The 16,837-nt window shown below is 47.9% G+C and overlaps 1 protein-coding gene and 1 long non-coding RNA gene across 2 annotated transcripts in view; one reads left to right on the forward strand and one right to left on the reverse strand.

The window, feature by feature from the left end:
- Nucleotides 1-217: 217 nt before the first annotated feature.
- Nucleotides 218-4,566, reverse strand: LOC149127390 (uncharacterized). The gene is made up of 3 exons (XR_016230831.1): nucleotides 3,892-4,566; nucleotides 3,233-3,398; nucleotides 218-834 (listed from the first exon to the last, which is right to left on the reverse strand). It is a non-coding gene; the product is annotated as an uncharacterized LOC149127390 (long non-coding RNA).
- Nucleotides 4,567-5,414: 848 nt separating this feature from the next.
- Nucleotides 5,415-16,837, forward strand: part of LRP2 (LDL receptor related protein 2) — a 227,247-nt gene continuing 215,824 nt past the window's right edge. The window contains exon 1 of the mRNA XM_008258707.5: nucleotides 5,415-5,655. Within this exon, the coding sequence (XP_008256929.3) occupies nucleotides 5,577-5,655 (79 nt within the window). The 5' untranslated portion in view covers nucleotides 5,415-5,576. The remainder of the gene's footprint in view (nucleotides 5,656-16,837) is intronic.

Consider the following 16,837-nt stretch of genomic DNA (forward strand, 5'->3'; position numbering starts at 1 on the left):
AGCACTTGAGCCATCTTCTGCTGCCTTTTAAGACGCATTAGCAGGCAGCTGGGTCAGATGTGGAACAGCTGGGGCTCAAACTGGTGCTTCAGTCTGGGACAAGGGCATCCCCAGTGGGGCCTGAAGCTGGAACCCAAGGGAGCTTCCTATAAGGATATACAAGGGATCTTCCAAAAGTTCACATGAAATGCACATTAATGAAAAACTGCACGTGGATTTCAAAAAATTTTTGCTCTAAAATAAACTTATCTTTTAATTTCATTTTCCATGAACCTTTGGAAGTATTCTCATCCCATGCTAGGAATCAAAACCCAGATTGCTATTAGGAATCTCTACTTCTCTCACCCGGGCCTCCTAAGGCTGGGATGACTAAATGGTTGAAGAAGTAAGTGGAGGTCAGTGTGTCTAGACTGGGTGCTTGGAGAGATGGTGAAGGGCTCCATCCTGCAGGGGCTCATAGATCATGATAAAAAAGATAGGGATTTTATTGCAGGAAACATGGGAAAATTATTGAAGGGTTGCAGTTAAACAAGTTATGTGGTCTGTATCCGGACTATAAAAAATTAGTCCGTTTGCAGAGGGAGAGGAGCATTGAGGCCATGGAGTACAGCAAATGTGACAATCGCAGGGCTGAGAGCAGTACAGAGCCATGAGGGCATACCTGATTTTCCCAGTGATGCCTTTAGAGCTGTTTTTTCCCTGTCGAAGACCCACTCCAGTGCTGTGTCTTCATTTAGCTGTCATCTAAATGGTTTCTCAGCCTTTTATGATCTTGCCATTTTTGAAGAGAATCTATTTGTCGTTTTCCAGAATGTTCCTCACTTTGTGCCTTCTCTAAAATGAGAAGGCATTGGTTTGTTTGATGGCTTCTGATGATTAGATTCAGATTATACATTCAAAAGTGATTTATTTATTTGAGAGAGAGAGAACAAATACTTGAGTTCCCATCCACTGGTTCAGTCCCCAAATGCCTGCTCCCGTGAGCAGAAGCTCAATTCAGGAACTCCATTCACATGGGTGTGAGGGACCCAGCTACTTCTGTTTCCCAGGATGCGCAGTACCAGGAAGTGGAGCCAGGACAGATGGAATGGATGTCAGTATCCCAGCCTGCAGCTGTACTGATAGGCCCAACACCTGCCCCAGGTTATGCATTTTTGTGATTCTACAGAAGTGTCTCTGTGTCCTTCACTATGGAGCACTTTAGGAGGCCCATGTTGTCAATTTGTGTCCTGTTAGCTTTGATCGTGGTGTTAACCTTGATTCCTTGGTCGATGCAGTATCTACTGTATTCACCACGCTTCTAGCTTTTGCAGACTTAATGCTTTACCATCTGTCCTTCAGGGAGATGCCAGACACGCCTTGTTCTGGACAACCTGATAATGTGCCTGAATTACTTTGCCTTGACCTCCTGACTCTTGCCCGTTGTTTTGAAATACAAGTTAGTCCATTCCAAACCTGCTTACTCTGCCTTGTCTGTTCCTCCCCGTGGAAATCCCAGTAAGACGCTTGCCCACAGTTCCTCCTTCGCGTCTGCCTCCCAGTGACCCTGAGGCAGGATGTGTATGTGTTTTCTCAGGATCTGTGAGTATAATAGACAATACTTTCAATAAAAGTATTGTCTTGTGATCTGTTGGCTTTACCATACCTAAGTAATAATAAAGTCTATCAAGACATTTGCCAGGTTTCTCAGCCTTTAAAGTTACTTACTCTTCCCTTTTTAATAAATCAAGTAATCTGTTGAACGGAACTGCAACTTTTTTTTTAAACTGAGATGCAAATGAGAATATTTTACGAGGTGGCACAATATGTGTGACACACACACCAACACCCTAGTTCCCAATTGAAAATTATTTTGGTTTCCAGTCTGTTCTGTTTCACTTGAATATAAATCTTGCCTTGACCTACCAAGTTGATTCCATTGCCCTGTGATGAGTAATGTCTTCTGTTGAAAGGCACTAATCTGGGGGTGGCTCAGTGGGTTAATCCTCTGACTGCAGCGCTGGCATCCCATATGGGCGCTGGTTCTAGTCCCAGCTGCTCTTCTTCCAAACAGCTCTCTGCTATGGCCTGGGAAAGCAGTAGAAAATGGCCCAAGTCCTTGGGCCCCTGCACCCACATGGGAGACTGGGAAGAAACACCTGCTCCTGGCTTTGGATTGGTGCAGCTCTGGCCATAGCAGCCATTTGGAACCAACGGAAGGAAGACCTTTCTCTCTGTCTCTCCCTCTCACTGTCTGAAACTCTACCTCTCAAATAAAATAATAAAATATTTTAAAAAGTCATTAAAAAGGCACTAATCTGATAGAAATATTGCTTTGAATCAACTGGCTGCAGAACAGAAAATAGATGGGGTGGGGTCTCTTATAAGGTTGATAACTGATAACAAGGAACTCATTTTAAGGCTCTTGTCATAATTAGGTGGGAGAAACTGTTGGTTGTTGGCAAGAAGGTTGAGAAAAGTGAGTGGGTTTGAGAGAGAGAGGTGAATGGATGAAGGAATTCCAGCAAGATTGCATACGGGGTGGAGAAAAGGTGTACATGAAGTTTGGGCTTGGCTTCTGGGATGGATGGTGTCTCCCTTCCTGGGACACTCAAGTTGTCTCCATCATGTTGGGTTTGAGGTCTGAGGACATTGGACTGGAGCTGGCCAGCGGGCAGCTGACTGTGACACCGGGGAGGAACATCTGAGTTGGATCAATAGCAAACTGAAGCTGGATTGTACTCAGGATTTTACATGTGCATGCCCACCACAGGAAAGGTGAAGCTGGCACAGGATAGGAACAAATGCTCTGAAAATATTTCCAGTCATCTAGTGTTCAGATGAATAGGATAATAATACAGATAAGCAAGTCGATTAACATAAATTGACTTGAATGAATTTCACTTTTTAGCACTTACCCCTGTTTCTCTTGGTGATCTGCTGTAAAGTCATATACACACGTATGAATAAATACGTATATACTAGTATATGGAGAAAGAAATGTGAAAAACAAAGAAATTCCACTTTTGCATTGTGGTTTGCATTATGGTTGCATTATTGTTTCTTGAATTAGCCTAAGCTTTCCTAGATGTTGGTTGTAGTTTAAGCCTCCAAATGGAGCCACTAGCATTCTCAGGTGTGGATTCCAGAGGTTAACACGTATGTGGTGCAGGTTTTTTCAAGCCTCGCGAATTTGAGATTGAACGGAGACAACGGTTTTTTTTCTAGTGGAAAAGGATGTTAGTGCACATACCGCACTGAGGAAGGATGGCTGGAGCTGTCAGCGGTCCCCCATCCTGCAGCCTCCCCACGAGCCTCTCCGCCCTCCTTTCCTCCGGCCTTGGCGCTATTGTGGGATTAACGGCGGGGTGGGCCTCGTCCACAAACGCAGCTGGCTCGGACGGTCAGCCCGAGTCCCGCTGTGCAACCACGTCAGGAATTCCAGTAAGTTGGCAACACCGGAGCACAAAGACAACAACAATGAGGAAAACCCTTCAGCGCAGAAAGGAATGCCTGGAGTCCAGGCTGCTGCAGTGAAAGGACACACACGCGCGCGCCCGCGTGCTCGCGCGCACCCTCACGCCCGCGCGCCCACGTGGGGAGCCCGGCCCATCCCGTGAGCGCCGCCTCCCTCCCACCTGCTCGCCCCGGCGCGCGCGCCTCGCCGACCGCCACAGCGGCTCTTTGTAACGCGGACGTGCGGGGACGCTCATTGCCTATGCAGCACGGCCCTGGAGGGCGTCGGGCCGCCTGACCCTGGCGCGGGCTCGTACCAGCGCCCGGCCGCCCGAAACACGGCATAAATCACCCGCCGAGACGGGAGCGCGGCGTCATGCCCCTCGCCGCTTTCCTTCTCGCCCTCCGCCCCACCACGGCCCCGCTCCGGGTCGCCCTTGAGGTCCCCAGTCCAACCTCTTCCTCGGCGCCCCGCGGCAGCCGGAGGGTGGGGCTCCAGTGATTTTGGTCGAGGTGCAGAGCTCTGAATTTCTGCATCCAGAAATCTCTGAGAGAGGCAAGGACTCGCTCCTTTGCCTTATCCACAACCTACACTCTTTCAAAGTCTAAGTTTACTCTCTATCCATTACATTTGTCTTTCAAAAAGTAACACCTAGTTCCTCCCTTCCTTGGCCCGCCTCCCCGCAAAGCTGCTGTGGCCGCGCAAGCCCACCGGTGCTGCGCGAGCTGGACGATGGGGGTCAGCAGAAGCCCAGGCGGCCGGTGGTGCGGGCGGGGGCGGGCGGCGACAGGCAGGTTTTCGTTCCTGGGAGGGGAGACGGCGGGGCCTTGCTCGGGGACCACGTGGATGTCGGGCCGCGGCCTCCATGCGTCACAGTCCCCTGGGCTGAGGGAAAGGGGCCAGGACACGGCGTCCCGGTCCCGCGGTCGCGCTGCCGAGCTGGTCCGCGGGCCAGGGCAGAAGGTTAGGGGACGGCCTCAGGCCCCAGAACAGCCGCACTCACGCTCGTGTTTGCCGTGCGCTCCGGTGTCCGGTGCAGGCGCAGGGCAGTGCTCTGAGGCGCATGGAAGGTCCGCTCGCAGTGCCGATTGGGAGCCGGGCCCCCGCCTGCAGTCCCGCACGGCCCCAAAGAAGGGAGCAGCGTGAGTGTGTGTGTGTGTGTGTGTGTGCGTGCTGGGGAGAGGGAGGGCTCTGTGTCCCTATAAAAGGACATCAGCACCACGGAGAAGAAGGTCTTTCTTTGCAATTTTGCTCCAAAACGCGCACACTTGTAAGAAGCGCGATCTGGCTGTGACACCTGCAGATGGGGCGCTTGAGAAAAGCTAAACCAGGATCCAACCCCGACTCTAGACTGAGAAAACCACAGAGCGCCTCTATCTCAACGGCTTGAGCCTTCTCCGGGTGTCCCAGGGAGCCTGAAGAGGCCGGCCCGGGGAATGAGGGCCACCGGTCTCTCCAGCAGGCTCTTCCTTCACTCGTCCCTTCCCTGTCCCGTCTCCAGCTCCACTTCTTCTCTTCCTTGGTCTTTCTCTGCTTATTGGTCTCGCTTTTCTCTTGCTATTGTTTTTTTTCTCTTCTTCTCGACACTCCCCTCCCTCCCCATCTCCTCCCACTGCTCATTTAGAGTCCAGATTTCCCCGTGGGCCGTGGGTGGGCTTTTGTGCGCGGGCAGCGTGTCCATGAGAGCACGCCCCAGACTGCCTGTAAATGTTGGTGTTTGAGTGTGTCTGGGGGTGCGTGCCCGAGGAGAGTGTGTGCGTGAGTGAGCGGGTGACCCTGAGGTGTGCGCGGGTGCGCCTGGAGGGGACGCGTGAGCGCGCATGTGTTGGAGCGTCCACTCCTCCCCGCGCGGCAAAGTGCAGGGGGCGGGCCAGGCGGCAGGGGGCCTGCCCTGCTGGATTCCCGCATGCTAGTTCCGGGGCGGTCGGGTCTAAAGGGCTTTATGCACTGTCTGGAGGGTGGGGACTGGCGCGGGTAGAAAACGGGATGCCTCAGGCTCCGGGGCAGGCTTTTGGCCGCTAGGAGCAGGCTGAGGCGCGGACCCAAAGGAGCGAGCGCGAACCGAAGCGCTGCCGCTGCTCCGTGCGACGCGCGCCCACCTCTGGGGAAAGGAACGGCGAGGCCGGGGGCCGTCGCGGGGATGGAGCGCGGGACGGCGGCGGCTGCGTGCGCGCTGCTCCTGTGGCTCGCCGCCTGCCCGGCTCCGGTCGGTGGCCAAGGTAAGCACCGGCTGGCCCGAGCCACAGGCTAAGCACCCGACTTAACCGATCGTGGCACGGTGGGAGCCCGCGGAGCGGAGCGCAGCCCGGCAGGGGCCGGGGTAGGGCGGCGGCGCCGAAGCTGCTCCCGCTGGGGCGCTCAGGTTGCCCCGCGAGCGCCGAGCGGGAGAGCGGTTCAGTCGCCCAACTGGGGAACTGAGCAGCCGCAAACGTGAGAAAGCAGCTCCGCCGGTTTCGGTGACAGCGCGGACCCCACGGGGGACCCCGTCTTTGTTCCAACGGGGGTTGGCCCTAACCCTCCTGAGGAGCGTTCCGCACTCGGAACCGGGAGGCCGAGGCTCCCCTGGCTGGTCTGCAGCACGCTCGCAGCCGCGGCGGATTTCTCCGCGGGCTGAGCGGTCCTGGACGCAGCTCCGAGCGCAGTTTTCCACCTGCAGCAGCGCCTCGCGGGGTGATCCCTCGGCGCGGGCCAGAGCACCCCCTCCGGTCTCCTGCGAAACTCGGTCCCGCGGTGACCCCAAGAGACCGCATCTTACGATACGGATCACTTACGAGTCAAGATAAGGGCGGGAGGTGGGATTGGCGGAGAGAGCCCCGGCTGCCCTGGGCTGCATTCTGGAAGGGTTTTTCCTTTCCGAGCGGGAGCTGGGGGCTTTTGTGTCGCTGAATGGGACTGTCTGCGCGGCCAGAGTCTTGGGGGGCTCGAATGCGGGAAGTTTCTGGTGCGGCTTTGAAGTTCTCTCAAGTTGTGGGAGAGGGTTTGTGTTTTTACAGAAACAGAGGAGAGGGAAAGAGAGTGGAGAGAATTAAAAACAGCAAGAGGGGAAGAAGAGAGCGGGATAGACAAACGAGTGGGGAAGAACGAGGAGAGAGAGGGAGAGGGAGAGGGAGCGAGATTGTGAATGGGAAGGGCGAGGAGGCGGCCGCAGAACCCGCGAGCTCCGCGCCTGGCTTCGCGTTGCTAGGTAGCAGCCGGGAGCTGCGTGTGACCGACCGCCAGACAGACAGAGCGGACGCGGCTGCCTTCGCGGCCGCTAATCTGTCTGTGGGGATGGGAGTGCCCCCTTTCCCCTCCTGCCCCTGCCCGTCGGACAACTTAATTGCCCTACAATGAAAATGAAACCTCCATTGTTGTGGGATTAGCCGGAGCAATAAATTGATTTCCCTGGATCACATATTGGGGTTGACGGATGGGGACTGTGGAAACCCCCATTTAGGGAGCAGGGAGGGGAGGGCTTGTGGATGGGCTGTGGCGTGTATTCAAATGGTTAATCTGCTTTCTTTCCTCAATTCTTAGCGTAAGCGCCTTAGAGGGAATCAAGTAAGTAATTATACAGCAACTCCTAGCAGCACCCAGTGCAGACTTCCTGGGAAGAAGGTTGGAAATGCCTACAAACTCCCTTGGTCTTGCAAAAATCTTAAGGGAGGGAGGGGGCGGGGGGGGGGGCAGGAGGAGACTGTTAATAATACCGCCTTTGAACTCTTTGCTCAGTGTTGGGGTCACAGAAAGGGGGTTATTATGGCCCTGGAGGGTTTGCAAAGTGCATGGGGATCCATATCTGCATCTCCTACCCTAAATACGATTTACTCTGCGCCTTTCTACTTGCCAAAACAGAGCCTTGCTCTGATGCAGCTACAAATGTCCCCATATAACCAAGACATAGGCTTCTTCCCTGGGTTGGTGCTTCAGTCACTAAGTAGCCTGTACTACTCTTCCATCCCTTTCCATTCTATGATAGTACTTCATAATACTATGTGTAGCAATAATTAGTAACATAGCATAAACCTGTGCCTGTCACATGCCCTGCTCTAAGTACTTCACATTTATAGACTCATTTTCATTATAATATCTTTTGAATTGAGTTTTTTTTTTTTTTTTTAGCTTAAACATTTTTTTAAGGGAAAGAGGTAAGGGCCAGCATGTTGACCCATCACCTACAATGCCTGCATTCCATATGAGCAGCAGTTGGAGGCCTGGCTGCTCCACTTCCGATACAGCTCCCTGCTAATGCCCCTTGGAAAACAGCAGAAGATGGCTTGGGCCCCTGCCACCCACATTCGAGACCTACATGAAGCTCCTGGCTTCTGGCTTCAGCAGGGCCCAGCTCCCGCCATTGTGGCCTTTTGGGGAGCTAACCAGCAGATAGAAAAATCTTTCTGTGTCTCTCCTTCTCTGTAACTTTGCCTTTCAAATAAATAAACAAATAAATCTTTTAAAAAATTATTAGAAGGGTGAATGTAAAAAAAGAAAAGAGGGGAAAAGACAGAGAGAGAGAATAGAAGAGATCTTCCATCTGCTGATTCATTCTGAGCCAAATGTCTGCAACAGTCAGGGCTGAACCAGACTGACCTGAAGGAGTTCCATCCAGGTCTCCTATATGGTTGCCAGAGACCCAAATACTTAAGCCATGACCTGCTGGCTCTCAGCATGCACCATCAACAGGAAGCTGGATTGGAGGTGGGTTTAGGCACTTGGATATGGGATATAACCACTGTCCCAAATGCTTGCCACAAGACAGGCAAGACAGGAATGTTTAACCTGTATTTTTTTTTTTTTACAGGCAGAGTTAGACAGTGAGAGAGAGAGAGAGACAGAGAGAAAGGTCTTCCTTCTGTTGGTTCACCCCCCAAATGGCCGCCACGGCCGGCGCGCTGCGCCTATCCGAAGCCAGGAGCCAGGTGCTTCCTCCTGGTCTCCCATGCAGGTGCAGGGCCCAAGCACTTGGGCCATCCTCCACTGCCTTTCCGGGCCACAGCAGAGAGCTGGACTGGAAGAGGAGCAACCGGGACTAGAACCCGGTGCCCCAACCGAGACTAGAACCCGGGGTACTGGTGCTGCAGGCGAAGGATTAGCCTAGTGAGCCGCGGCGCTGGCCTAACCTGTATCTTAACTACTATGCTACTGCCTATCTCTAAAAACTTTAGTATTTTTTAAATTGACAAATAATAATTGTATGTATTTATGGGTACAATGTGATGTTTTGATACAAATGTTTAATGTGTGATACGGTCATGGCAATTAGCACATCCACTATCAAACATTTATCATTTCTTTATGTTAGTGACATTTAAATTCTTTCTTCTAGCTATACAAGAAATGGTCAACTGTAGTGACTGCTATAGAACATCAGAATTTATTCTTCTTATCTACTTATATATAATATGTAAATATGTAATTTATTTGAAAGGCACAGTTAGAGAGAGAGAGAGGGACAGAGAGAGATCTTCCATCTGCTGGTTTACTCCCCAAATACCTGTAATGGTTAGGGCTGGGTCAGGCCAAAGGTGGAAGTCTCCATCTGGGTCTCCCATGTGGGTGGCACAGACTCAAGCACTTGGGCCACCCTCCACTACACTCCCAGGTGTATTAGCAAGGAACTAGATCGGAAGTGGACCAGCCGGGACTTGAACCAGTCCTCATATGGAATGATGGCATCGCAGGCAGCAGCTTAACTCCCTGTCCCACAACATGTCTCTGACTTGTTTTGTACCCAATATCTGATGTTTTTCTAGCCTCTCCTCCCTCATATCCTTCCCAGCCTCTTGTAATCCCTAGTCTGTTCTCTACTTCTATGAAGTCAACTTTTTAAGCTCATATGAAAGAGAACATGTGGCATTTATCATTCTGTGCCTGTCTTATGTCATATAACTTCAAATGTTCTCCAGTTCCATCCAAAAATGTCAAGATTTTCATTCCTTTTAATGACCGAATAGTATTCCTTTGTATATATAAAGAAGTCTTCAAAAAGTTCATGGAAAATGCATGTTATGAAAATATGCATGGATTTCACATTTTTTTGCACCAAAGTAAACTTGTCTTTTTAAAATATAATTATTTTAAAAATAACTTAATTTAATTTAATTTGAAACACAAAGAGAGAGAGAGAGGAGAGGTACACAGAGAAAGATTTTCCATCTGCTGGTTTACTCCCTAAGTAGATGTAACAGCCAGGTCTGTACCAGGTGAAAGCCAAGAGCCAGGAACTTCATCTCGGTCTCCCACTGACTTCCCAAGTGCATTAACAGGAAACTGGATTAGAAGCAGAGCAGCTGTGACTCTCACAGGCACTCTGATATGGGATGAAAGTTAACCTGCTATGTCACAATGCTGGCCCCAATAAACTTATCTTTAAATTCCATTTTTTCACGAACTTTCTGAAGTCCCCTTATGTACACCACAATGTCTTTATCTATTTCATCCATCAGTGAACACCTCAGTTGATCCCATACCTTAGCTGTTGTGAATAGTGTTGCAATAAACATGAGAATGCAGATCTCTCTTTGGTATCTTGATTTCAGTTTTTATATGTACTTATTGGTAGGACCATCTGATAGGCCTGTTTTCCATTTTTTTGAGGAATCACCATACTGTTTTCCATAGTGGCTGCACTAATCCACAAGCCCATTAGCATAATGTATTAGAGTTCTCTTTTGTCTACATCCTTACCAGAATTTGTTATGTTTTCGTCTTTTTGTGAAGTAAGTACTCATATTATTCCTATTTACAGATGTAAAAATAAAGGCACAGAGCAATTGGCTAATTTGCCCAAGGTCATACTAATAGAAATGACAGAGCTATGAGGTAAATCCAAGATTTCAGAGTCCATAATTTAACGGCTTTTGTATGTAGCTCTCCCTGTTTATCTCTTTTCATTTGTGCTAAAAATATCATGCTCCTTGAGTTACCATCCATGTGTGAGATTACTAAATAAACTGTGGGGGCATTTTGCAAGTCTTTGCCATATAAGGTAAAAGCCACTTGCTACTTCAGGGCTGTGGACATTCCTCCCCCATCCTCCCAAAAAACCTCTTTTTCCTCAGGAACCTCTTTTTTTTTTTTTAATTTTATTTATTTATTTTTTTGACAGGCAGAGTGGACAGTGAGAGAGAGAGAGACAGAGAGAAAGGTCTTCCTTTACCGTTGGTTCACCCCCCAATGGCTGCTGTGGCCGGTGCATTGTGGCCAGCACACCACGCTGATCCGAAGCCAGGAGCCAGGTGCTTCTCCTGGTCTCCCATGTGGGTGTAGGGCCCAAGGACTTGGGTCATCCTCAGGAACTTCTACGACCTGAATCCAAATCTCCTCATCTCTAGTTTTCCTACTTGATCATTTTAACATATATAGCCTCTGAATGTCCTTAGCGTGGAGGGCTGAGATTTCTAGATTCCTCTTGTAATCATCCTGACTTATCATCTGAAGTAAAATATGATGACAGTGTAAATGCCTTTATGGAAGCATGACATTTTAGATAGGATCCCACTGCAAACTTTGCATCACAAGAAATTAGGAAATAACTCAGTGTTCTAGTGTTTTTTTTAAAATATAAGTTAAAATTATTTGCATTTTTCATATTTTATATAATGCTTTTCAAGAAATCTGGGAGATCTCAAATTCTCTGGAGTGAAGTGGTCTGGTTTCCAACAGTGGCTTCACCATTTTCTAGTTGGGTGACCTTGGAGCTGGCTCAGGTTGTTTATCTGCAAAATTGATGTGATAATAAGAGAACCTATCCCTTGGCATGCTATGAGCCAAAAGAAATAAAACACATAAGTATTTAGCATGGTGGAAGGCATATTGAAAATGAAAATAAACCAATAGCTCTTTTTATTTATTCCTCAATGCCTAAGGTATCATGCTATTTTGCTTACTATTTATATTTCAAATTTTCAGATGTACAGGGAAACATCTTCTTTAAGCATTTTTCATTTAAAAAAAAGATTTATTTATTTATTTGAAAGGCAGAATCACAGAGAGAAGGAGAGGCAGAGAGAGAGAGAGAGAGAGAGAGAGAGAGGTCTTCCATCCACTGGTTCACTCCCAGATGGCTGCAATGGCTGGAGCTGCACTGATCTGAAGCCAGGAGCCAGGAGCTTCTTCTGGACCTTCCATGAGGGTGCAGGGGCCCAGGCACTTGGACCATCTTCCACTGCCTTCTCAGTCCATAGCAGAGAACTGGATCGGAAGTGGAGCACCTGCTATGCCACAACGCCAGCCTCATTTCAATTTTTTTTTTTATTTACTTGAAAGAGAGAGATCTTTCTTTCTTTTTTTTTTTTTTTTTTTTTTTTTTTTTTTTTTTTTTTTTTGACAGGCAGAGTGGACAGTGAGAGAGAGAGAGACAGGGAGAAAGGTCTTCCTTTACCGTTGGTTCACCCTCCAATGGCTGCTGCGGGCAGCGCACTGCGCTGATCCGATGGCAGGAGCCAGGTGCTTCTCCTGGTCTCCCATGCGGGTGTAGGGCCCAAGGACCTGGGCCATCTTCCACTGCACTCCCGGGCCACAGCAGAGAGCTGGCCTGGAAGAGGAGCAACCGGGACAGAATCCGGCGCCCTGACGGGGACTGGAACCTGGTGTGCCGTCGCTGCAGGCGGAGGATTAGCCTATTGAGCCATGGCACCAGCTCTTTCTTTTATTTTTAAAGAGGCTTAACCTACTACACCACAGCACCGGATCCAGAGAGAGAGATCTTTCTTCTGTCAATTCAGTTTGCACATATCAGCAACAGCCAGGGCTGGGCCAGGTGAAATTCAGGAGCTAAGAACTTCATCCAGGTCTCCCAGGTGGGTCTTAGGGAATCTACCCACTTGAACTGTCACCTGTAGCCTCCCATGTTGCATATTTAATAGGAAGCTGGAATTGAGAGGGGAACCTGGAACCTGCACTCATGTGGGATGCAGTTTTCCCAAGCAGCACCCTAACTTCTACACCAAATGCTTGTCCCAAGCGTTTTTCACGGACAGTTCTTTGATGAATTCTGAGATCCCAGATGTAGTTAGAAATATTTTGAGGGGCTGGCCTGCAGTGCCGGCATCCCATGTGGACACTGGTTTGAGTCCTGGCTGCTCCATTTCCAACCCAGCTCCCTGCTAATGCACCTGGGAAAGCAGTGGAAGAGGGCCCAACTACTTGGGCCCTTGTACTCATGTGGGAGACCCTAAAAAAGCTCTTGGTTCCTGGCTTTGGTGTGGCCCAGCCCTGGCTGCTGCAGCCATTTGGGGAGTGAACCAGCAGATTGAAGATCTCTCTCTATCTCTCTCCCTCTCTCTCTGTAACTCTGCCTTTCAAATAAATAAAATAAATCTTAATTTTTTTAGAAAGTAGTTTTAACCTTAAATAAATGATATTCATTAATCCAATAAAAATTTGGAAATGTATGTAAGAGCTGGCATCAGTTTATGACAATTACATCTTCGGGTGAAGTTTATGTTTAAAGGCTTTGTGGAGACCATAACAAACCTGTGCTATTTTTGTCCCATTACATTTCTAGTTCCTCACTCCTGCTCTTATTTTACAGGGGTTGATTACACTTTCGTTGTTCAGCATTCTTTGCCAGTGTTTACATGGCTTCTGCCAGAATTCACCTTCAACCACGTGCCTGTTTTGTTTTATTGGAAACAAATTTATTTGCAGCTGGAGAGAAACTTGGATATCAGCTGGTCTGCCTGCCTTATTTTATAGATAAACAATTAACTCAGGATGGAGGAGGAGGAGCCTGAAAGGGGTGAAACAGGTTTAGTGCCTGCCTGCGGTCATATGGCCTGAGCTAGGGCTGAGTCTCTTCTCATTCCTAGTGCTTGCACTTCAGTTTTCAGATACCGCTTCTCTGAATGGGCACACTCTCTTTGGTTGAAGAGATTTGTAGATTCCTTTTGGTTGATCTAGATTTTTCAGAGGAGGGCAAGTAGGAGTAAATGACCTTGGTGAGGGACTGGCATTGTGGGGCAGAGGCTGCTGCAGCACCGGCATCCTGTATCAGAGTGCCGGTTTGAATCCTGGCTGCTCTGCTTCCCATCCAGCACCCTGCTCATGTGCCTGGGAAGAAAGTAGAGGATGGTCTAAGTACTTGAGCCTCTGCCACCCATGTGGAAGGCCTGGATGGAGCTCCAGACTCCTGGCTTCAGCCTGGCCCAGGCTTGGCTGTTGTAGCCATTTGGGGAGCAAAGCAGCAGATGGAAGGTTCTCTGTCTCCCTCTCTGCCTTGCAAGTAAATGAACACTGCTTTAATTAAAAAGATAATTAGAAGATTAGTCACCTGTTCCAGGCCAAAGAAGAATCCTGAACTAGGTTAATACAACCATGGGCCATGTGTTTTCAGGTTGTTGTGGAGCTTATGCCACATCAGTGTCCCAATTCCCCAAAACCCTATCTCTAGAACTATTTTTCAAGTTCTTAGTCTGTCAAGCACATTCCTAAAGATATTCCTGAGTTTTGTGGTGCAGGCTGCTATAGGACTAACTTTTTAGTCTCATTCAAAGTAATTTTTAAATTTTAGTCTCATTCAAGGTATTTTTTAAAACAAATTATTTTCACTTGAAAGGCAGAGAGACATTGTTAGGTCATGGTTAACCAATGTCCATGTTGTCTGTGTAGGCGCTCTAAGAACATTGGCAGGTTTTTAGTTATAATTTTTATTGTCATTCTTTAAAAATATTTTATTTATTTATTTGAGAGAAAGAGTTACAGACAGTGAGAGGGAGAGATAGAGGTAAAGGTCTTCCATCCGCTGGTTCACTCCCCAAATGGCCACAATAGCTGGAGCTGAGCTGATCCAAAGCCAGAAGCCAAAAACTTCTTCCAGGTCTCCCATGCAGGTGCAGGGGGACCCAAGAACTTGGGCCATCCTCCACTGCCCTCTCAGGCCATAGCAGAGAGCTGGATCGGAAGAGGAGCAGCTAGTTCTCAAACTGGTACCCATATGGGATGCCAACACCATAGGTGGAGGATTAACCTACTATGCCACAGTGCTGGCCCCTATTGTCATGTTTTAACAATGGTATCAAGAACCTAGATATATTTCCTATGTGGCTGGAAGCACGTTGCCATATTGGTGTTGGGGTTCCTGTTAAGTCTTTATGGGAGTCTCAGAGTTGACTGCATGAATGTAATGCAACTAAAAAGGAACTAATTGGAAAGCCCTATTCTGGAAAGGGGAAAATGAGTTAGATGGAACCTTCAATGGTATAACTCAGAGTTACAGGTCATCTCCTACTAACTTTATTGTCTTGAGGGATTTTTTGAAAATTGTGACTGCTGTGCGGTATCGCACAAAGATTTACTGTTAAGTGTCTGCAGTGTGCTGGTGAATCAATGGTATCTGTACTACAGAAGGGTTAAAGAGGATGAGAATGACAAAGGATATTCTAGATTTCAAATTTAAAGTTGACTGCAACTTCATGTTTAAGGATCTAACCAGTCTTTCACTGGTTCCAGGATCTCAGTAGCATTGCAAAGATTTGGCATGTTCACTAGAGCTATAGGTCACTTCTTGAAAAGGATTAGATTGGTAGTTTTCGAAATGTCAGGAACTTTCCTTTGGCACTTCAGGCGTTCCATAGAAGTCCATGCAATTGTTTCCTAAGTAATTTCTTGAAGATTTTGGCATTGTAAGATGAAGTGGGAGGAACTCGAGATTTTGGATTTAGATCATTTAAAAAAATTATTTACTTATTGGAAAGGCAGAGTGAGAGATGCAGAGATTGCAGGGGGTGGGGAGGGGGGTGGAGAATCTTTCACCCACTGGGTCCATTCCCTAAGTGACTGCCACAGATGGATCTGGTCCAGGCTTAAGCCAGGAGCCAGGAATTCCATCCTGGTCGTCCTTAGGTGGCAGGGACCCAAGTACTTGCCATCTCCTGCTACTTTCCAGACACATTAACATGGAGCCGGATGGGAAGTAGAGCAGTTGGGACACAAACCAACACTCTGATATGAGATGCTAGTGTCGCAAATGACAGCTTGACCTGGTGTGCCACATCACCTGCTACTGAAGTTAGATGAGTTGGGTTTGAATCCTAGCTCTAATGCTAACTGTCTGGGAAATCCAGTACAAGTTACTGTGAGTGCTAAGGGTCAGTCTTCTTATCTGTAAAATGGGCACATATCTATATCTACTACACAGGGTGGTTATGCAGATTAAGTAAGGCTGTGAGTATGAAATGTCTTATATGTGCTTTAAAAAATATTTATTTGAGAAGGGGGGAGATAAGGCAGAGCTAGAGATAGAAGAATAGAGAGGGGGAGAGAGGAGGGGAAGGAGGGAGGAAGGGAGAGCTCATTCAATTGTTCAAATGGCTTAAGGCCTGGGGCTGGGTCAGGGCAAAATCGAGAGCTGAGAAGTCAATGCAGGTCTCCCATGTGGGTGGCAGGGGCCTATCTACTCGAGTCATCACCACCTCCACGGTTTTGCATTAGCTGGAAGCTGCCATCCAGAGTGGAACCAGGACTTGAACCAAGGCATTCCTATGTGGATGCAGGTATCACAAACATTGTCCTCACTGCTAAATCAAATGCTCTCTCCCTCATGTATTTTTATCCATTATTATAGCTCTCTTAAGAATTTGATCTTCTGGGGCTAGCATACTGTGGCTTAGTGGGTTAAGCCACTGCCTTCAGCGCTGATATATCCCACATGGGTGCGTGTTTGAGTGCCAGCTGCTCCGCTTCTGTTCCAGTTCCCTGCTAATGCACCTGGGGAAACAGCAGAGGATAGCCCAAGTGCTTGGGCTTCTGCACCCATGTGGAAGACCCAAATGAAGGCCCTGGCTTCAGTCTGGTCCACCCCTAGCTGTTGCAGCCATTTAGGGAGTGAACCAGCAGATGGAAGATCTCTCTCTCTCTCTCTCTCTCTCTACCTCTCTATCTCTCTACCTTTCTTGTCTCTCTCCATGATTCTACCTTTCAAACAAAATAAATCTTAAAAATAAAAAAATATTTTGATCTTTTCCAAGCTTGAGGAGAGATGCTGGTGTCTTCATTGCTAGTGGTTCTCTGAAAGGTTCACCTGTGCACATTGATATATCCTTTTAGTGTTTATAACAACTTCTCATGTTATTTGTGTCTGATGTATATAAAGGATACCTAAGTTAAATTGCCTAAAACCAAAAAGGAAACTTAATGAAATATATAACTGAAAACATTCAGATAATAGGTTGAAGTACATGAGAATACTTTTTTTCCTGGGTAGAAATAATCAAATGTCAGTAATTTCAGTTGTTCAGTCAAATCAATAATACTTGATGTCACCCTTGTCTTGTTTTTCTTTCCATCTCCTGACTTGGAGATGACTCCATTCTAAACATCTACTCCATGACTGTAAACAGTTGCCAGTAAGCTGTGGAGTCACATCCTGTTATGATGTCTCCTGGCAAAGAGCAAGAGTTTTAGTCTTAACTGTTCCCAGTA

Source organism: Oryctolagus cuniculus, chromosome 3, assembly GCF_051225735.1.
Source record: "Oryctolagus cuniculus isolate XC-2025 breed Fujian yellow rabbit chromosome 3, ASM5122573v1, whole genome shotgun sequence".
NCBI lineage: Eukaryota > Metazoa > Chordata > Mammalia > Lagomorpha > Leporidae > Oryctolagus > Oryctolagus cuniculus.